Source organism: Rhinoderma darwinii, chromosome 3, assembly GCF_050947455.1.
Source record: "Rhinoderma darwinii isolate aRhiDar2 chromosome 3, aRhiDar2.hap1, whole genome shotgun sequence".
In the NCBI taxonomy this organism is placed as follows: Eukaryota; Metazoa; Chordata; class Amphibia; order Anura; family Rhinodermatidae; genus Rhinoderma; species Rhinoderma darwinii.
The window spans coordinates 258,374,227-258,397,238 of NC_134689.1; the positions used below are offsets into that span (position 1 = coordinate 258,374,227).

General features: G+C 42.9%; 1 protein-coding gene across 1 annotated transcript in view; it reads right to left on the bottom strand.

The window, feature by feature from the left end:
• Positions 1-2,485: 2,485 nt before the first annotated feature.
• LOC142748045 (uncharacterized) overlaps positions 2,486-23,012 on the bottom strand; it is a 36,914-nt gene continuing 16,387 nt past the window's right edge. Inside the window, exons 7-11 of the mRNA XM_075855158.1 lie at positions 18,091-18,270; positions 5,399-5,541; positions 3,642-3,720; positions 3,357-3,502; positions 2,486-2,729 (exon numbers count right to left, since the gene is read on the bottom strand). Coding sequence (XP_075711273.1) covers positions 2,621-2,729; positions 3,357-3,502; positions 3,642-3,720; positions 5,399-5,541; positions 18,091-18,270 — 657 coding nt within the window. The 3' untranslated portion in view covers positions 2,486-2,620. The remainder of the gene's footprint in view (positions 2,730-3,356; positions 3,503-3,641; positions 3,721-5,398; positions 5,542-18,090; positions 18,271-23,012) is intronic.

Genomic DNA, 23,012 nt, shown 5'->3' on the forward strand with positions numbered 1-23,012 from the left:
TGACTCACTCCAAGCCTGCCGGCCTGCTTCAACCTCTGCCTGTACCCAGTGCCCCCTGGCAGCATATCGCTATGGACTTCGTCACAGACCTTCCTCTCTCTGCAGGATGCAACACCATCTGGGTGGTGGTGGACCGGTTCTCTAAGATGGCACATTTTATCCCGCTGACCGGCCTACCCTCTGCTCCCTGACTTGCGAGTCTATTCATTCAGCACATCTTTCGCTTGCATGGCTTGCCTCTTCACATTGTGTCCGACCGGGGGGTTCAGTTTACCTCTAAGTTCTGGAGAGCCCTCTGTAAACTCCTGGATGTGAGTTTGGACTTTTCCTCTGCCTATCACCCCCAGTCCAATGGGCAAGTTGAGAGGATCAACCAGATCATGGAAAATTATCTCCGCCACTTCATCTCTTCACAGCACGATAACTGGGTACAGCTTCTTCCATCGGCCGAGTTTTCTTACAACAACCACACAAGTGAGTCCACCACTTCCACTCCGTTTCACATTGTGTACAGTCAACATCCCAGAGTTCCTCTTCCTGTATCAACTTCATCTCAGGTACCCGCTGTTGTCTCTGCATATGGGGACTTCCTGCAAATCTGTCAACAGACCCGGTCCTCTATTTTGCTGGTGGTGGATCGCATGAAGCGAAAGGCAGTACCAAGAGAAGAGAGCCGCCTCAGTATCTTCCTGGGACTAAAGTCTGGCTGTCCTCTTGGAACATTCGCTTGAGGGTGCCTTCATACAAGTTTGCTCCCAGGTTCCTTGGTCCTTTCGAGATCCTGCAACAAATTAACCCTGTCTCCTATAAGCTGCGGCTGCCTCCTACCCTCAGAATCCCTAACTCCTTCCATGTGTCCCTCCTGAAACCAGTGGTCCTGAACCGCTACAACAAGACTTCTAGTTCCACAGTTGCTCCCAGTGGTCCTTCTGATGTATTCGAGGTAAAGGAGATCCTGGGCTGCAAAAGGGTAGGAGGAAGGACTTTCTATTTGGTGGACTGGAGAGGGTTTGGTCCTGAAGAGAGGTCCTGGGAGCCAGAAGAGAACCTCAGCGCCCCTGCTCTTATTAAAAAGTTCCTCTCTCACTCTGGCCCCAAGAAGAGGGGACGTAAGAGGGGGGATACTGTAGCGTCCATGGCCGCGGGCCGTCGGGTTTATTCACCTCCCGACGCCCGCAGCCATGGATCTGTGAGCTCCCTCCTAGGAGATGCCAGCGCTCACTTCCGCTCCGTTCGGCTGGGTCCCGTAGGGTGCGCGCGCACACTCGCGCCCGGCCTTAAAGGGCCAGCGCGCCCAATTAGGAAATCGACATCGCTATCAACTGCCACGATTTCCTGGTCTATAAGAAGGCCCCTGGCCTTCTAATCCTTACCTGAGCGTTGTTAGTCTTTCCCAGTCTGTCTCGCAATGGTCCCTTAGTGTCTCCCGTTCCAGCTGTTACCCGTGCCCTGTTACCGTTCCTGTATTGTTCTAGTTCCTGTGCCTACCAGCGTTGGAGTGTCATCTGCCACGTCAAGTGTCTTCTGTCATGTCACGTGTCATCTGCCACGCCAAGTGTCATCTGTCACGTCAAGTGACATCTGCCACGTCAACTGTCATCTGCCACGCCAAGTGTAATCTGCCACGCCAAGTGTCACCTGCCACGCCAAGTGTCTTCCGCTTCATCAGATACTGCCCGCCACGTCTGGTGCCACCTGCCGCACCTGCCTCCATCCGTGCTGAAGCCACAGCCACCGCCCAGACTATTTCAGGTACCCAAGCATTACTGTCTGCCATTGACTTCCGCATAGACTGTGACCTGGTCAGCTGCCTCCCCGCTACGGCAGAGTGGCCTAGTGGGTCCACATACCCTGTGTCCGTGACAACATGTCAGATTTGCAAAAATCGGCTGTGTCCACAAGGCCAAAACAGGCTTAGACACTAAGGGGTTAATTAGCTCAAATTTGTATTTTGGCAAGATTGAAGAAAAAATTTTTTTTTGTTTTCTTTTCACAGCATACACTAATCATCATAAATTACGCTATAAATTTATTTTGCAGGTTATTACGGTCACGACAATACCAAATAGGTGTATATTATTTTATGTATTGGAACTTATATTTTAATCATGTTTATTGTAAAAAAAAATAGCATTTGTTTATTTTATTTTTTATTTAAGATTACTTTTTTTAAATTAATTTTACTTTTTGATTTTTATTTTTCAACTTTAATGTAGTGGCAGATATCTATATGCCAGTACATTATCCTGTGTACTGATAGTACACAGGCAGTTGTTAGGGCATAGCTAAGTATGCCCTAACAGGAAATATGGTAAGACAGCCCTGGGGTCCTTCAATGGACCCTGGGCTGTCTGTCCATATAAGTTATGTCCCTCTATTGTGTCACAGGGATTCCCTCACCTGTGGGGTGGAGATTCGCTCGACATTTATGTACAATGTCCCTTCCACTGTCATCGTACTCACAATCATGTTCAAGTCAGCTGAATACTCATGTCACAATCTGACTTCTCAGCAATGACCGTAAACACGCAACACTTTTACATATATTTGGCACTCCACACTGATACATTTTAATGTTTTACAGAACAGTAGGAAAAGTCTGTTTGCCCTCCTTCCATTTTCACTGTGCAGGAAAAGGGGCAGTCCACTTGACATGGGCAATGTTTTTTTGAGTAAAGACTTTTTTTAGAGGTAATCCACGCAAAGAATCTCGTAGCTGTGATACAACACTGCAAAACAAACATGTACAATATAAAATTAAAATCCAGTACTGCACAATTTTGGTAATAAAACCTATTATTATTAATATTATTATGTGAAATGTGGACATACAGTACAGACAGTAAAGTTCATAGAGGATAGGTCCTTGTAGACCACTATTAGCATCTTACCCTGAAAAAATGTATCTCACAATAATATTCACATATGAACTTCGTTAAGGCCTTGATGAAGCAAGGGCCAACTCGACATGGCCGTTATCCAATACCTCTTGTTTCACTGCGTGGTATTTTTATATGATAAGATGCAAAAATGAAGATTGAAATCAGGGCGAGTGCCACAGATTATTCCTTACATTGGAGTCTAAGGCCCCATGCACACGACTGTAAAAACTTCCGTAATTACGGACCGCAATTACGGACCTATTCGCTTCTATCATGCACAGACACCTTCCCGTTTGTTTACGGGAAGGTGTCCGGGCCATAGAAATGTTCCGAAAATTATGGAACATGTCCGTTCTTTTGCATTTTACGGGCCGTGCTCCCATACTTTGTATGGAAGCATGGCTCAAAAAATGCGGCCGTGATTATGGCAACGGCCATGTGCATGGGGCCTTATACTTGATTTTTTTTACTCACCAACATTCCTTACACAAGTATCTGTGTATATCCATCTCCAGCAATTTAGGCGTGACCACTAGTGGTCTCATCTCTGTGTGGGTGTGCATATACTTCCATTTCTTGGTCACATGAGAAGTAGATATACCACGACAAGATATTCCATCCTTAAGAGGAAAAGAAAAGACTGTTGAATAAATGCATGATATTATAGTATGTTATTAACTAGCCCTTCAATACATGCATTAATCTTTTTGTAAAAATGTAAATTCTGAGCTACAGGTAGTTTTTAACAACTGATATTACCTGCCACAATGGAGGCAGAGAAGAGTGCCGTACAGGTTTTATATTAGAGTTGATTTGCTTCCGAGTCTCCAGTACAGAACTAAATGACAAAAGGAAATATAAAACAAAGAAATCAAGGCTCTACACCCGCTGAGCTGCACTGTTGCTGTAAGTCCCATAGTAGTGAATCACAGTTACGGAAGCAATGAGGCATGAGAGATACGCTGCTTCCGTAACTACCATTTAGTTCTATGGAAACAGCATAGCTCAGCTACAAGGTTCGGATAGCACTAGGTAATGGTGTGGGTGCATGAGTAGGGGCCCAACCCGATCCAGTAGCGAAACGAAGTACTATGCACACCAATATGGAATTATTTATCCAAGTAAATAATTTATTTATTTGTAGCCAGTGACAGTGCGTGCGACGTTTCGGTCAAAACCTTGACCTTCCTCAGGCACTTTAGTCAATGCTGGTCCTGCGTGGCTGGCGCTGTAAGATTGGCGGGTAACCGCTGTGTGAGGCGCTGCCTAGCTAGCTACTCTGTTTCCTAAGTCAAGGTCGGAATTCACCGGCTTCTACCGCAACACAGAGCGGCAGAACAGGGTTTAGGGGGCCCCGTTCTAGAGATAGGTGCGGGTCCCAGAGGTGGGACCCGCATCTATCTGACATTTATGACATAACCTGTGGATATGTCATAAATGTCCCTCATGGGAAAACCACTTTAATGGTTTGTGCAGTGTTTTTGCCACTGCAGTAAATTACCACAACTGCCAGAAACTGTTAGGGTACGTTCACATGTAGCGTAAATACTGCGTATTTTCCAGAACGGATTTGGTTATGGAAAATTCGCAGCATAATACAGTACCAGCAAAGTGCATGAGATTTGAACAAATCTCATCCACACGCTGCGTAAATGATGAGCAGAAAAAACACTCAGAAATTGACCTGCGGTTTTTTAATCCGCAGCATATCAATTGTATTTGCGTAAACGCTGATATTTGTTGCGGTTTTTTCCCATCAAGTTCAATGGGAGGATTCTGCTGCAAAAAAACACAACTCATAAAAAAATAATATATATATTATACATACCAAGAATTCTGTTTCTTTATCCAGGCTGACCTCCTGGGATGACTTTCATCCCATGTGACAGCTGCAGTCAATTACAGTCACATGAAATGTAACATCATCCCAGGGCTGCAGAACGTCATGACGTCAGTGAGACACGTTGCCATGGTAAGTATCCATTCTTTTTTTTTGTGCAGTTTTCCGCAGCGGACATTCCGGCCGAAAAACTGCAGCACAATTTGGTGCGATTTTTCGCCTGGAAATTCCTGCGGCACACGGGGCGGATACGCTGTGTGCTTTTACACAGCGCATCCGCCCTGTGTACACATACCCTTACAAAGTAGTAAATTAAATTTTAAGAAAACTCATTGCCACTGTGAGGTTAAAAAAACAAATGTTTTGCAGGGACATGTGCAATTTTTGAAAACTACAGCATTCTTTTTTATTGCCTTTTTCTGTCGCTTTCTGGAGGTTCGTCCCCCATTGACTTCAACCACATAAACACAATGAAAACTAAAACAATTACTTATGATTCCAGAGCTGGTATTCTCTCATTTATATTGAGGCCCAGCTCAATATGTGTTGACATATATGTTGTCTACATGTTGACATAATATTATAAATAGTAGGCGTATTTTCATTTGAAGACTTTTTTTTATCAGCTGGCCAGCAAACAGTATAGGGGGGGGGAAAAACATACTTAATACATTACCTTCCAGCCCAAGAAATCAGAGGCTTGATCAGAAATATCCCAGTGTCTTCATGCACTTTTTGAAAAGTCTGGTTGAGAACTGCAGAGAGACGCAACCGCTGTTCTTGGCTTTGCAATATTTTGTCCTTCCATTGTAGAAATGCCTGAAGTACACATACATTCACAAATAATACAATTATACGTTATCATTAACCCCTTTTCACTGCAGCCAGTTTTGACCTTCCTGACCGAGCCTCATTTTTCAAATCTGACATGTGTCACTTTTTGTGTGTCAATAACTTTGGAATGCTTTTACCTATCCAAGCAATTCTGAGAATGTTTTCTCATGACACATTGGACTTTATGTTAGTGGTAAAATTTGGTCGATACATTCAGTGTTTACTTGTGAAAAACACCAAAATGTAGTAAAGAATTACAAAAATTATCATTTTTATAAATTTAAATGTATCTGCTTTTAAGACAGATAGTAATACCACACAAAATAGTTGCTAATTAACATTTCCCATATGTCTACTTTAGATTGGCATCGTTTTTTGAACATTCTTTTATTTTTCTAGGACGTTACAAGGCTTAGAACTTTAACAGAAATTTCTATTATTTTCAAGAAAATTTCAAAAGGCAATTTTTTCAGGGACCAATTCAGTTCTGAAGTGACTTTGAGGGGCCCATACAATACAAACCCCCATAAATCACCCCATTCTAAGAACCACGCCCCTTAAAGTATTCAAAACACCATTTAGATAGTTTCTTAACCCTTTAGGTGTTTCACAGGAATTAAAGCAAGTAGTGGTGAAATTTACAAATTAATTAGTTTTTTGCAGAAATGTATTTTTTAATCCATTTGTTTCTGTAACACAGAAGGTTTTACCAGGGAAATACAACTAAAAATGTATTACCCAGATTCTTCTGATTTTAGAAATATCCCACATGGCTTCCGAAGCAAAGGAGCAGCTAGTGGATTTGGGGCCTTCTTTTTATTAGATTATATTTTAAGCACCATGTCAGGTTTGAAGAAGTCTCGGGGTACCAAAACAAAGGAAACACCCCAAAAAATACATTATTTTGGAAACTACACCCCACAAGCAATTTATCGAGGTGTGTAGTGACCATTTTAACCCCACAGGTGCTTTAAAGATTTTATTAGAATTGGGCTGTGAAAATGAAAAATTATTTTTTTTCCAAGAAAACTTAGAATTTTTTGATTTCCACAAGGACTAAAGGAGAAAAAGCACCCGTACATTGTAAAACAATTTCTCCCGATTACAGCAATACTCCATATGTGGTCATAAATGGCTGTTTGTACACACGGAAGAGCCCAGAAGGGAAGGAGCGCCATTTTGCTTTCGGAGCTAAAATTTTGGTGGAATGGTTTGTGGAGGCCATATCGCATTTGCAAAGCCCATGAGGTGCCAAAACAGTGGAAACTCCCCACAAGTGACCATTTGAGAAACTACAGCCCTCAAGGAAATTATCTAGTAATATAATGAGCATTTTGACCCCACTGTTATTTTGCAGAAATTATTGTACGTAGGCCGTGAAAATGAAATTTTTTTCCAATAAAATGTTGGTTTAACTATTTTTTTTAAATTTCCACAAGAACTAAAGGAGAAAAAGCACCCCAACATTTGTAAAACAATTTCACCCGAGTATGGCAATACCCCATATGCAGTTATAAACTGCTGTTTGAACACACGGTAGGGCTCAGAAGTGAAAGAGCGCCATTTAGCTTTTGGAATGGTTTCTGGGCGCTATGTTGCATTTGCTGAGCCCCTGTAGTACTAGTACAGTGGAAACACCCCAAAAGTGACTCCATTTGGGAAACTATACCCCTTGAGGAATCATCTAGGTGTATAGTGAGAATTTTGACACCATAGTTTTTTTGCTAAAATAATTAGAATTAAGACGTGAAAATGAAAGCAATTAATTTTCTTCCAATAAGATGTCATTTTAGATCAACATTTTCACAAGGAATGAAGAAGAAAAAGCCCCCCAACATTTGTAAAGCAATGTCTGCCGAGTATGATAATACCCCATATGTGGTTATAAACAGCTTTTTGGACATATGGGAGGGTTCAGGAGAAAAGGAGTGGTTTGACTTTTGCAGCGTAGATTTTGCTGGAATGGTTCGCGGACACCATATCGCATTTGCAAAACCCTGATTTACCAAAAAACAAAAAACGGGACCCCATTTTAGAAACTACAACCCTAAAGGCATTTTTCATGGGCTGCAGTGAGCATTTAGACCCCACAGGTGTTTTTCAGAAATTAATATGCTGTGGATGATGCAAAGTAAAATTGCAATTTTTCCACTGATATGCCATTTCACCACACAATATGTTGCGCCCAGCTTGTGCCACTGGAGAATCTTACCCCATAAATTGTTAAGCGGGTGCTCCCGGGTATGGTAATGCCTTACATGTGGACGTAAACTGGTGTTTGGGCACACTGTAGGGCTTAGAAGGGAAGGAGCGCCATTTGGAGAGTGGATTTTGCTTGGTAGTAGTTTTGGTTGACTATTACTGGTATTTCAGTTTATAATGCGGGGGCATATGTAATCTGTCTAATATTAAAAACTGGGCTAAACTAGCCAAAAATCTATTAAAGTTACAGCCTAACTATTAGAGTAACAGCAGGAACCAAGATCAGTGGTGGATTAAGTAGACCATGGGCCCTGGGCTGTTACCCAAAGATGGGCCCCCATTCTCCACCGCCGCCCTGTAACTATTGTTAACACTTCCTTTTTGTCCAGACATGAACAAATGGGTGTTACTACTCCCCTTGTGAAAAGGCAGTGTCCCCACATACTGACAGTCTCCAACCATCGCTGACAGTATCGCACAGTGTAGGGACACATTCTCCTGACAAGGGGAATAGCAACACTTATTTGTCTATCAGTCCTGGACTGCACAAAGACTTGTTGTGAAATACAACGATTTCCTATAATAAACATGTCAGGAGAGATGACAGTTTGTCTATAAATCTAGTGACTCACAGGTGACGATGTAGTTTTTTTCCTCTTTTCTACTCCATCCAGTCTGGACTTCATGACGACTTTTCCCGGCCATGACCCATTTCTGCAAAATGTGCCACTCAGATGTCTTTGGCTCCTCACTTTTCCCAACATTTCCACACCTATAAACAAAGATAAAATTATCATGGTGCCACACACTGTGCCCCTAAATATAATAGCACCAAACACTGCACCCCTGAATAAAATAGTACCAAACACTCGGCCCCTAAATATTATAGCACCATAGACTGCGCCCCTGAATATAATTGTGTCAAACACTGTAGAGTAAAGCACCACATAAACACAGCCCCTGTAGATAGCACCATACACAACCCCCTGTAGATAGTGCTACACACAACCCCCTGTAGATAGCGCTACACACAGACCCCTGTAGATAAAGCCACACAGCCCCCTATAGATAGAGCTACACACTGACCCCTGTAACTAGCGCTACACAGCCCTCCCCCTCTGTAAATAGCGTCACATAGCCCTCCCCCTCTTGTATATAGTGCTACACAGCAATCCCCCTTAGATCTAGTGATACACAGCGCTCCCCCCTTCTATATAGTGCTATACAGCAATCCCCCCTTCTATATAGTGCCACATAGCGCCACCCCCCCTTGTATATAGTGCTACACAGCTCCTCCCCCTTGGACCTGCAGCTCTTGTAATTGCTCAGTATAATGTCCCCCATAGCTGCCCCCACAGTCTATTGTGACCCATAGCTGCTACATAGTATAATGCCCTCCATAGCTGCTACACAGTATAATGCCCCCATAGCTGCTACACAGTATAATGCCCTCCATAGCTGCCTCTACACAGTATAATGCCCTCCATAGCTGCCTCTACACAGTATAATGCCCCCATAGCTGCTACACAGTATAATGCCATCCATAGCTGCTACACAGTATAATGCCCCCATAGCTGCCACCACAGTATAATGCCCTCCATATCTGCCTCTACACAGTATAATGTCCTCATAGCTGCCCCCACACAGTATAATGCCCCCATAGCTGCCTCCACACAGTATAATGCCCTCCATAGCTGCTACACAGTATAATGCCCCCATAGCTGCCCCATACAGTATAATGCTCCCATAGCTGCCACACAGTATAATGCCCTCCATAGCTGCTACACCGTATAATTCCCCCATAGCTGCCCCATACAGTATAATGCCCCCATAGCTGCACAGTACAATGCCCCCATTGCTGCCCCATTCTGTATAATGCCCCCATAGGTGCTACACAGTATAATGCCCTCCATAGCTGCCTCTACACAGTATAATGCCCTCCATAGCTGCTACACAGTATAATGCCCTCCATAGCTGCTACACAGTATAATGCCCCCATAGCTGCTACACAGTATAATGCCATCCATAGCTGCTACACAGTATAATGCCCCCATAGCTGCCCCCACAGTATAATGCCCTCCATAGCTGCTACACAGTATAATGCCCCCATAGCTGCCTCTACACAGTATAATGCCCTCCATAGCTGCCTCAACACAGTATATTGCCCCCATAGCTGCTACACAGTATAATGCCCTCCATAGCTGCCTCTACACAGTATAATGCCCCCATAGCTCCTACACAGTATAATGCCATCCATAGCTGCTACACAGTATAATGCCCCCATAGCTGGCCCCACAGTATAATGCCCTCCATATCTGCCTCTACACAATATAATGTCCTCATAGCTGCCCCCACACAGTATAATGCGCCCATAGCTGCCTCCACACAGTATAATACCCTCCATAGCTGCTACACAGTATAATGCCCCCATAGCTGCCCCATACAGTATAATGCTCCCATAGCTGTCACACAGTATAATGCCCTCCATAGCTGCTACACCGTATAATGCCCCCATAGCTGCCCCATACAGTATAATGCCCTCCATAGCTACACAGTATAATGCCCCAATAGCTGCCCCATTCAGTATAATGCCCCCATAGGTGCTACACAGCATAATGCCCTCCATAGCTGCCTCTACACAGTATAATGCCCTCCATAGCAGCTACACAGTATAATGCCCTCCATAGCTGCTACACAGTATAATGCCCCCATAGCTGCTACACAGTATAATGCCCTCCATAGCTGCTGCACAGTATAATGCCCCCATGGCTGCTACACAGTATAATGCCCCCATAGCTGCTACACAGTATAATGCCCCCATAGCTGCTACACAGTATAATGCCCTCCATAGCTGCCTCTACACTGTATAATGCCCCCATAGCTGCTACACAGTATAATGCCCCCATAGCTGGCCCCACAGTATAATGCCCTCCATATCTGCCTCTACACAATATAATGTCCTCATAGCTGCCCCCACACAGTATAATGCCCCCATAGCTGCCTCCACACAGTATAATACCCTCCATAGCTGCTACACAGTATAATGCCCCCATAGCTGCCCCATACAGTATAATGCTCCCATAGCTGTCACACAGTATAATGCCCTCCATAGCTGCTACACCGTATAATGCCCCCATAGCTGCCCCATACAGTATAATGCCCTCCATAGCTACACAGTATAATGCCCCAATAGCTGCCCCATTCAGTATAATGCCCCCATAGGTGCTACACAGCATAATGCCCTCCATAGCTGCCTCTACACAGTATAATGCCCTCCATAGCAGCTACACAGTATAATGCCCTCCATAGCTGCTACACAGTATAATGCCCCCATAGCTGCTACACAGTATAATGCCCTCCATAGCTGCTGCACAGTATAATGCCCCCATGGCTGCTACACAGTATAATGCCCCCATAGCTGCTACACAGTATAATGCCCCCATAGCTGCTACACAGTATAATGCCCTCCATAGCTGCCTCTACACTGTATAATGCCCCCATAGCTGCTACACAGTATAATGCCCCCATAGCTGCTACACAGTATAATGCTCCCACAGCTGCTACACAGTATAATGCCCCCAAAGCTGCTACACAGTATAATGCCCCCATAGCTGCTGCACAGTATAATGCCCCCATGGCTGCTACACAGTATAATGCCCCCATAGCTGCTACACAGTATAATGCCCTCCATAGCTGCTGCACAGTATAATGCCCCCATGGCTGCTACACAGTATAATGCCCCCATAGCTGCTACACAGTATAATGCCCCCATAGCTGCTACACAGTATAATGCCCTCCATAGCTGCCTCTACACTGTATAATGCCCCCATAGCTGCTACACAGTATAATGCCCCCATAGCTGCTACACAGTATAATGCTCCCACAGCTACTACACAGTATAATGCCCTCCATAGCTGCTACACAGTATAATGCCCCCAAAGCTGCTACACAGTATAATGCCCCCATAGCTGCTACACAGTATAATGCTCTCCATAGCTGCCTCTACACGGTATAATGCCCTCCATAGCTGCTACACAGTATAATGTTCCCCTTAGCTGTCCTATATAGTATAATGTTCCCCTTAGCTGTATTATACAGTATAATGCCACCATATGTACGTACCTAATAAAAAAAATAACATAATTACTTACCTATCCCCGTTCCCACGTCCCGTGAGTGACTCGGTGCAGACAGGCGCGATGATGTCACTACATCGTGCCTACCTGCACCGAGCTGCTCACAGCAGAATGAATGCTGGAGCGAGGCTCCAGGAATAAACCCAATTGAATCTGCGTCCTGCGGACGCAGGTTCAGTTGGAAGCGGGACCAGCGCGGTTCGCAGCAGCAGTTAGTAGCGCTAGAGCGCTGCATAGTTTTTTAAGATTATGTGCGGTTCGGGCGTTACTTTATTCTTTCATGAGTTATTTATGTCATTATGGGTGTCAGGTCCGAGCATTCCTAGATGAACAGTTTCCTGGAAAGTGGATTGGTCATCGTGGGCCAGTTGAATGGCCCCCTAGGTCTCCCGATCTGACCCCCTTAGACTTTTATCTTTGGGGTCATCTGAAGGCAATTGTCTATGCTGTGAAGATACGAGATGTGCAGCAACTGAAACTACGGATACTGGAAGCCTGTGCTAGCATTTCTTCTGCGGTGTTGCTATCAGTGTGTGAAGAGTGGGAGAAGAGGGTTGCATTGACAATCCAACACAATGGGCAGCACTTTGAACACATTTTATAAGTGGTCACAAACTTGTAAATAACTCATGAAAGAATAAAGTAACGTTAAAACCAAGCACACCATTGTTTTTCTTGTGAAATTCTCGATAAGTTTGATGTGTCACATGACCCTCTTCCCATTGAAAAAACTAAAGTTGGATACAAAATGGCCGACTTCAAAATGGCCGCCATGGTCAACACCCAGTTTGAAAAGTTTCCCCCCTCCCATATACTAATGTGCCACAAACAGGAAGTTAATATCACCAACCATTCCCATTTTATTTAGGTGTATCCATATAAATGGCCCACCCTGTAGTTTTTTTCATGTATTGCAGCTTTTGCACAATAAAATAAAATAACTTTTTGAAAAAAATCATTTATTTTCTGTGTCGCCATATTCGGACCCATAACTTTTTTATTTTTTCGTGGGCAAAGTCAGGGATTTTTTTTTGCGGGACGAGCTGTCATTTTTATTTGTACTATTTTGGGGTAAATGTGACTTTTTGATCACTTTTTATTACATTTTTTGGGATATGTGTAGTAAAAACATTGATTCTGGCATTGTTTTTCTTTTTTTTTAAGGCGTTCATCGTGCGGGATAAATTATGTAATAGTTTTAAGGTTTGGGTCGTTAAGGAAACGGCGATACCAATTATGTATAGCTTTTTATGGTAAAAAAGGCAATTTTGGGGGTTTTGACTTGAAACTTTTATTTTTTTATTTTTTTACAACATTTTTCTTAACTTTTTCTTTTGTCCCACTAGGGGACTTGAAGGCCTGCATGTCTGAGCGCTGTGCAAATACACTGCACTACATACAGTGAAGTAAATAAGTATTTGATCCCTTGCTGATTTTGTAAGTTTGCCCACACTCAAAGACATGAACAGTCTAGAATTTTTAGGCTAGGTTAATTTTACCAGTGAGAGATAGATTATATTTAAAAAAAAAACAGAAAATCACATAGTCAAAATTATATATATTTATTTGTATTGTGCACAGAGAAATAAGTATTTGATCCCTTTGGCAAACAAGACTTAGTACTTGGTGGCAACACCCTTGTTGGCAAGCACAGCAGTCAGAAATTTTTTGTAGTTGATGATGAGGTTTGCACACATGTTAGATGTAATTTTGGCCCACTGCTCTTTGCAGATCATCTGTAAATCATTAAGATTTCGAGGCTGTTGCTTGGCAACTCGGATCTTCAGCTCCCTCCATACGTTTTCGATGGGATTAAGGTCTGGAGACTGGCTAGGCCACTCCATGACCTTAATGTGCTTCTTTTTGAGCCACTCCTTTGTTGCCTTGGCTGTATGTTTCGGGTCATTGTCATGCTGGAAGACCCAGCCACGAGCCATTTTTAATGTCCTGGTGGTGGGAAGGAGGTTGTCACTCAGGATTTGACGGTACATGGCTCCATCCATTCTCCCATTGATGCGGTGAAGTAGTCCTGTGCCCTTAGCAGAGAAACACCCCCAAAACATAATGTTTCCACCTCCATGCTTGACAGTGGGGATGGTGTTCTTTGGGTCATAGGCAGCATTTCTCTTCCTCCAAACACGGCGAGTTGAGTTAATGCCAAAGAGCTCAATTTTAGTCTCATCTGACCACAGCACCTTCTCCCAAACACTCTCAGAATCATCCAGATGTTCATTTGCAAACTTCAGACGAGTCTGTACATGTGCCTTCTTGAGCAGGGGGACCTTGCAGGCACTGCAGGATTTTAATCCATTACGGCGTAATGTGTTACCAATGGTTTTCTTGGTGACTGTGGTCCCAGCTGCCTTGAGATCATTAACAATTTCCTCCCGTGTAGTTTTCGGCTGAGCTCTCACCTTCCTCAGGATCAAGGATACCCCACGAGGTGAGATTTTGCATGGAGCCCCAGATCGATGTCGATTGACAGTCATTTTGTATGTCTTCCATTTTCTTACTATTGCACCAACAGTTGTCTCCTTCTCACCCAGCGTCTTACTTATGGTTTTGTAGCCCATTCCAGCCTTGTGCAGGTCTATGATCTTGTCCCTGACATCCTTAGAAAGCTCTTTGGTCTTGCCCATGTTGTTGAGGTTAGAGTCATACTGATTATTTGAGTCTGTGGACAGGAGTCTTTTATACAGGTGACCATTTAAGACAGCTGTCTTTAATGCAGGCACCAAGTTGATTTGGAGCGTGTAACTGGTCTGGAGGAGGCTGAACTCTTAATGGTTGGTAGGGGATCAAATACTTATTTCTCTGTGCACAATGCAAATAAATATATAGAATTTTGACAATGTGATTTTCTTTTTTTTTTTTTTATATAATCTATCTCTCACTGGTAAAATTAACCTAGCCTAAAAATTCTAGACTGTTCATGTCTTTAACAGTGGGCAAACTTACAAAATCAGCAAGGGATCAAATACTTATTTCCTTCACTGTACATAGTGCAGTGTATTAGAGCTAACTGTCATACACTGACAGCAAGCATATGAGGACCTGCCGGAGGCGGGTCCTCAAAGGCTTCCACACACTGCAGACACGGAGGCCATACCAACCATCGGCACCCCAGTGATCCCGGTTGGCTGAAAATCCCTCAGAAGCTGTGATCTCAATTGGGCGCAGCATCTCAGTGGTTAATTGGCCCGATCGGAGACTAGCTCCGACCCTGGCCGTTACAGCAGGGTGTCAGCTGTAATATATAGCTGGCGACCGGAGGTGATGGTGTGGGCTCTGCTTCTGAGCCCACACTATCACCGCAATGTAATGGTACTGCGCTTTGCGGGAACCTCTTCTCGACAGCGTCGTATATATATGGCGGATGTCGGGAAGGTTTTAAAGGCTACGGACACTTGCACTAATTTTGTTTTATTGTTCACTTGCTTACTAAATGCAAAATTAAACAACTTTCTAAATAGTCTTCATTAAAAATGTCCTACCATTTTGTTGCTGTAGAATCTGTGCAACGTCTTTACTTAGCTGACTGAGATGCTGCTTCTGACATAGAGCCGACAGCACATCGCTACTGGCTGTGTTGGCTATCTCTGCTCTATCCTTCCCTTTTCTCAATGTTAGAGATACCAGCAGGGAGGGGAGGAAGTTGTATACAGCAGAGCAGGCTGTATTAGACAGGGAGGAGAGAACCAACAGCAGAGTGTGCAGGGATGAATCACAAAGGCAGACTTGTATTAAAGTGTGGGCACACTCTGCAGGGGTATGTGGATAGATCACACAGCAGCATCAGTGTCTATGTCAGCAAAGGAGAGAGATCACACAGGCCCAATATAAATGTTTCTAGAAGGAGAAAGCCGTACAGGAATCTAGAGAGCTGGTGAAGGTAGCAGCATCCAGGACACACATAACTCACATCCAGCATGTATTACTGGGAGGGATACGCCCACATAAGAAAACTCTGAAACTAGAGGTGGCTTTACACGGGCACATTTTCTGCCCATTAACGCGCGCCAAACAACAAAAATCAGCATGTGGATCGGCCCTTGTTTGCTCCATTTACATGAAGCAATGATTGGGAGTATGGGGATGAACAATCAATATGATTGTTTGTCTCCATACAGTGTACATCTTGGCAGCAGCACATACAGTGAAGGAAATAAGTATTTGATCCCTTACTGATTTTGTAAGTTTGCCCACTGTCAAAGTCATGAACAGTCTAGAATTTTTAGGCTAGGTTAATTTTACCAGTGAGAGATAGATTATATTTAAAAAAAAAAAGAAAATCACATTGTCAAAATTATATATATTTATTTGCATTGTGCACAGAGAAATAAGTATTTGATCCCTTTGGCAAACAAGACTTAATACTTGGTGGCAAAACCCTTATTGGCAAGCACAACAGTCAGACGTTTTTTGTAGTTGATGATGAGGTTTGCACACATGTTAGATGGAATTTTGGACCACTCCTCTTTGCAGATCATCTGTAAATCATTAAGATTTCGAGGCTGTCGCTTGGCAACTCGGATCTTCAGCTCCCTCCATAAGTTTTCGATGGGATTAAGGTCTGGAGACTGGCTAGGCCACTCCATGACCTTAATGTGCTTCTTTTTGAGCCACTCCTTTGTTGCCTTGGCTGTATGTTTCGGGTCATTGTCGTGCTGGAAGACCCAGCCACGACCCATTTTTAATGTCCTGGTGGAGGGAAGGAGGTTGTCTCTCAGGATTTGACGGTACATGGCTCCATCCATTCTCCCATTGATGCGGTGAAGTAGTCCTGTGCCCTTAGCAGAGAAACACCCCCAAAACATAATGTTTCCACCTCCATGCTTGACAGTGGGGACGGTGTTCTTTGGGTCATAGTCAGCATTTCTCTTCCTCCAAACACGGCGAGCTGAGTTAATGCTAAAGAGCTCAATTTTAGTCTCATCTGACCACAGCACCTTCTCCCAATCACTCTCAGAATCATCCAGATGTTCATTTGCAAACTTCAGACGGGCCTGTACATGTGCCTTCCTGAGCAGGGGGACCTTGCGGGCACTGCAGGATTTTAATCCATTACGGCGTAATGTGTTACCAATGGTTTTCTTGGTGACTGTGGTCCCAGCTGCCTTGAGATCGTTAACAAGTTCCCCCCGTGTAGTTTTCGGCTGAGCTCTCACATTCCTCAGGATCAAGGATACCCCACGAGGTGAGATTTTGCATAGAGCCCCAGATCGATGTCGATTGACAGTCATTTTGTACGTCTTCCATTTTCTTACTATTGCACCAACAGTTGTCTCCTTCTCACCCAGCGTCTTACTTATGGTTTTTTAGCCCATTCCAGCCTTGTGCAGGTCTATGATCTTGTCCCTGACATCCTTAGAAAGCTCTTTGGTCTTGCCCATGTTGTAGAGGTTAGAGTCAGACTGATTAATTGAGTCTGTGGACAGGAGTCTTTTATACAGGTGACCATGTAAGACAGCTGTCTTTAATGCAGGCACCAAGTTGATTTGGAGCGTGTAACTGGTCTGGAGGAGGCTGAACTCTTAATGGTTGGTAGGGGATCAAATACTTATTTCTCTGTGCACAATGCAAATAAATATATATAATTTTGACTATGTGATTTTTTTTATTTTTTTTTTTTATATAATATATTTCTCACTGGTAAAATTAACCTAGCCTAAAATTTCTGGACTGTTCATGACTTTGACAGTGGGCAAACTTACAAAATCAGCAAGGGATCAAATGCTTATTTCCTTTACTGTACCCTTTTACACACGGAGATGTGCTGCCAACAAACAACCATTTTTATGGCGGCATAAAAGATTCAATCAGCCGACGAAAGAGCGTTTGCTTGTTCGTCGGCTGATTGCTGCCATTTTTACCTGGGCCAATGACCAGGAACGAGCGTTCGTACGAGCGCTCGTTTGCCTGATCATTGTCCTGTGTAAAACTGGCAGGTTGTAAACTATGTCAGGGAGTCTGAAAATGAAGTAATGCAGCATAAAACTTAGTGTAACCTCTTTTTAACTCTTGGTATCCACTGACAGGTAAAAATATTTTTTCCCATCTCAAAGGTGTCCATAGCCTAAATATAGAACTCATTAGGACATACTAGGCACCCACTAATGTACATCAATGTGCTGCTATTAGTGGGAACATTACCAAAATTAGTTTTTGTACAGTTCCATGCATGGTTAACTTTTACCTGATTTTTTTGCTTTTGCAGTTTATATAAGGCAGGAGTGATTTGTGGTCTGCTGAGGCACTGCCTTCTTAAGAGATTTTCAGCCCTATTCCAGGATATATACTGCACATATCCCCAAACCAGGCAACGTAGTCTATCCTGACTCAGCATGCGGTACTTTGACATCATTCTACTGGTATCCTGCAGGGATAGGTAAAGGGATTACCAAAATAGCTGTCTACAAAATCAATCTGCATGACTTCTCATCTGTTATATGGGAATTAGAATCCTGCCCTATTGCAGTTCTTGTTTTCTGTGTTCTTCATCCATACGGGTAAATATTAATGTGGTATGATTAAAATCATAACTGAGGCGAGTTTTCATATAGGCACACAGAACCATTAACATTTTGACTTAAAGAACAATTAATTCCTTGCACTTTTATTTTTTATTAAGTTGATAATTGAAGAAGGAGTTGACACTCAAAAGGAATTTACAATGCCTTCTTTTGCCTGTTAATACTAAGCTGTTGGGGGGTACCACTGTTACTATCTGCAAGAGTTAGTATGAAATATTTTATAACAGGGATAAATAACATTTCAGCAGCGCCTTCCATGGTTCAGAAGAGAAAGAGCCAAGGATAGGATTGGATTCTGCCCTGCGAGAATAGGAAACTATTTGCCAAAGAAATCTGATCTTGTCCTTGGCCCTAAATATGTGACTCATGCATGGAGCCTTAATGCCCTCATGTAAAGCCTTAAAGGCTATTTAAACCTTTGCATACTTTTTTTTGTTTGATTAAATAACGTATTATGGTATTTTAAAAAGCTTTTTAATATTTTTTTTAATTAAAAAAATGTTTTTACTTTTTGAGATACAGTTTCTATGTATCTTGGATACATAGAAACTATATTTTGCGCTCAGAGCTGAATCTGTCAGGTCAGCAGGACTAACAGCTTCGGTGACAGCAGGTCCTGCGTGTCTCTGACCTGCCGGATCCACCTATTGTCGATCACATCTAAGTTCATGAACTTAGATGTGATCAATAACAGGTAGATCTGACACACAGGACACTGTGCTGACTGAAGCTGTCAGTCCCGCTGACCTGACAAATTCGGTTCTGAGCACAAGATCCAGGATACATAAAAAATATTTTTGTGAAAGCCAATTAAAAAGTTCTTTCAAATACCATAACACATTGTTTTATTTAAAAAAAAAAAAACTGCAAAGGTTTTGAGCTCATTTGAGTCTACATTGGCATTCTTGGTCAGAAGCTTTTTTTATCTTTTAAAATGTTTTGTCTCTTGTTCGCCAAATTTATAAACTTTTGTAAGGCCATCTGTAAAGACAGTACAGAAATTATAAATAGCACACATCAAGCCAAAGCTATTCCCCTGAAATATTTCCTTTTAAAATTAGATAGCAAATAGAATAGTTCTTACAATAAAATGTATTAATAATAGTAAAAGTGAAGTCATCTTTTTATATGAAGAATGTTGGCTTTCAAATTGTTCAGATTTTAAGGCAATATGCATGATTTTTATGCAGGGGGATCTCTTGATGATAAGATGAGAATACAACTTTTTAAGCAGCATCCACATGAAGTCACTCGATGCTGCACGTCACCATTCTCACTCTTTCCAAAGAAGATTAAAAGCAAATGTACGGTAACAGTATGCACCAACATATGAATTCAAACAATCGTGCCTTTCCTGAATGGGGAACTGGTAACTCAAAATACCCTAGTGTTGGAAATTTGTTTTCCTCTTATGGAATTCCCTCCCTCATTCGATCTGACTCTTGCTGAAAACATACCTCTTCTGACAAGCGTATACACCGTGTTCCAAATTATTATGCACATTGGATTTTAGTGTCAAACATTTAATTATTAGTTTTTCAATTAAACTCATGGATGGTATTGTGTCTTAGGGCTCTTTGGATCTTTGTAGTCAATCTCAGACACCTGTGATAATTAGTTTGCCAGGTGTGCCCAATCAAAGGAAAACTACTTAAGAAGGACGTTCCACATTATTAAGCAGGCCACAGGTTTCAAGCAATATGGGAAAGAAAAAGGATCTCTCTGCTGCCGAAAAGCGTGAAATAGTGCAATACCTTGGTCAAGGTATGAAAACATTGGATATTTCAAGAAAACTTAAGCATGATCATCGTACTGTGAAAAGATTTGTGGTTGATTCAGAGCACAGACGGGTTCGTTCAGATAAAGACATAATGAGGAAGGTTTCTACCAGACAAATTAATAGGATTAGGACAGCAGCTGCTAAAATGCCATTGCAAAGCAGCAAACAGGTATTTGAAAATGCTGGTGCCTCTGGAGTCCCGCGAACCTCAAGGTGCAGGATCCTCCGCAGGTTTGCAAGTGTGCATAAAGCTATTAAACAATGCTATTTAATACCCTTAAACAATGCTCACAAGCAGAAACAGTTGCAGTGGGCTCAGAAATACATGAAGACTAATTTTCAAACCGTGTTGTTTACTGATGAGTGCCGTGCAACCCTGGATGGTCCAGATGGATGGAGTAGTGGATGGTTGGTGAATGGCCACCATGTCCCAACAAGGCTGCGACGTCAGCAAGGAGGTGGCGGAGTCATGTCTTGGTCTGGAATCATGGGGAGAGAGCTGGTAGGCCCCTTTAGGGTCCCTGACGGTGTGAAAATGACCTCTGCAAAGTACGTAGTTTATGACTGACCACTTTCTTCCGTGGTACAAAAAGAAGAACCGTGCCTTCCGTAGCAAAATTATCTTCATGCATGACAATGCACCATCTCATGCTGCAAAGAATACCTCTGTGTCATTGGCTGCTATGGGCATAAAAGGAGAAAAACTCATGGTGAACACCCTATGTTCCCCTGACCTCAACCCTATTGAGAACCTTTGGAGCATCCTCAAGCAAAATATCTATGAGGGTGGGAGGCAGTTCACATCAAAACAGAAGCTCTGGGAGGTTATTCTGACACCCTGCAAAGATATTCAAGCAGAAACTGTCGAAATACTCACAAATTCAATGGATGCAAGAATTGTGACGGTGATATCAAAGAAGGGGTCCTATGTTAACATGTAACTTGGCCTGCTAAGTTTTTTGGGATTGAAAGAGCTTTTGATTTCTGTAAATATGACCTCCTGATGCTGCTAATTCAACAAATTATCATTTTAGTTCTCTTTACAACCTTTCAAATGTTTTGATCTCTGTTGTGCATAATAATTTGAAACAGTGCATTTTGCGTTTTTTACTTCTAAAAAAAAATCTGTTATCATTAGGAGATTTGTTCAATAAAATTCGCATTATACTCCAACGGTTGATGGCTTGAAGATTATACTGACTGTCATTTGCATCGACTATTTAGGAAAATCAGCGAAAAATAACATTTGCATAATAATTTGGAACGCGGTGCAGTATAAGAAGAAAGATTATCACAGCACCGGAGACTAATGCAAAATAATGGGTGCAAGTCTTAAAGGAACCTGATCCAATGTCCAACAAATGGTATCTACAGGGAAAAGAGAGACGAGGCAGCACTTCCAAAATATATGGGAATTTTGTTCACCCACCAGTGCAACGTTTCAGTCCTACAGGGCCTTTCTCGAGCATGTCAACATACAAAAAGTACTCCGTATATAAGGACTCATAGAGTCATAAGTGGCAATAATACAATCAATTTTAAAAAAAACAAACATTATAGTATATATAATAAAAAACATCACATAGTGAATATCAGAGAACATACAAGGTAAATATATCAGATGATAATGATTATCATTTTTATATGTAGGTTGAAACACAGTCATTAGCTGTAACGGAAACAGCTGTGTAGGAGGCTTAATACTGGGTGAGAAACATCCAAACTCTGCTACAAAGGTGAGGTTGTGGAAGGCAGTTTCATGTCATAGGTCCACCATGGCAAGACTGAGCCCCTCAACAAGACACAAGGTAGTTACATTGCATCAGCAAGGTCTCTCCGAGGCAAAGATTTTCAAGCAGGCTGGGGTTTCAAGATGTGCTGTTCAAGCCCTTTTGAAGAAGCACAAAGAAACGGGCAATGTTGAGGACCATAGACGCAGTGGTCGGCCAAGGAAACTTAGTGCATCAGATCAAAGACACATCATACTTACTGCCCTTCGAAATCGGAAGATGTCCAGCAGTGCCATCAGCTCAGATCTGGCAGAAACCAGTGGGACCCACATACACCCATTTACTGTTCGGAGAAGTCTCGCCAGAAGTGGTGTACATGGAAGAATTCCGGCCAAAAAGTCATACCGTTGATGTGTAAAAAATAAAGAGTGACTCAACTATGCATGACAACATATGAACTGGGGTGCAGAAAAATGGCAGCAGGTGCTCTGTACTTATGAGTCTATATGTGAATGATTTGGCTGTAACAGTGTAAAGGATCTGCCAGACACAGCTTCTGTGTCGACGACCGTGGTTAATCAGTCTGCACCTGCTCCTAGGTCTGATAGAGTGACTCGATCTGCCACCACTCAGGCTGGTAGGCTCAGGAGTGGGAGAACGTATCACAGCCTGGCCAGACGGTTCTAGCTCCCGCCCTCGGCCTATTTATACCTTCATTTCCTGCTTGTCTTTGCCTGTGATTCTTTCCTGTTTCCTGGCTCTGCTGCTCCTGCTATTATTATTGACATTGCTTCATTTTGACCCTGGCTTTACTGACTACGCTCCTGCTCTGCGTTTGGTACCTCGTACACTCCTGGTTTGCCTCGACTCGTTCACTACTCCTGTTGCTCACGGTGTTGCTGTGGGCAACTACCCCATTTCCCTTAGCTTCTGTGTACCCTTGTCTGTTTGTCTGTCGTGCACATATTGAGCGTAAGGACCGTCGCCCATCTGTACGCCGTCGCCTAGGACCGGTCGTGCAAGTAGGCAGGGACTGAGTGGCGGGTAGATTAGGGCTCACCTGTCTGTCTCCCTA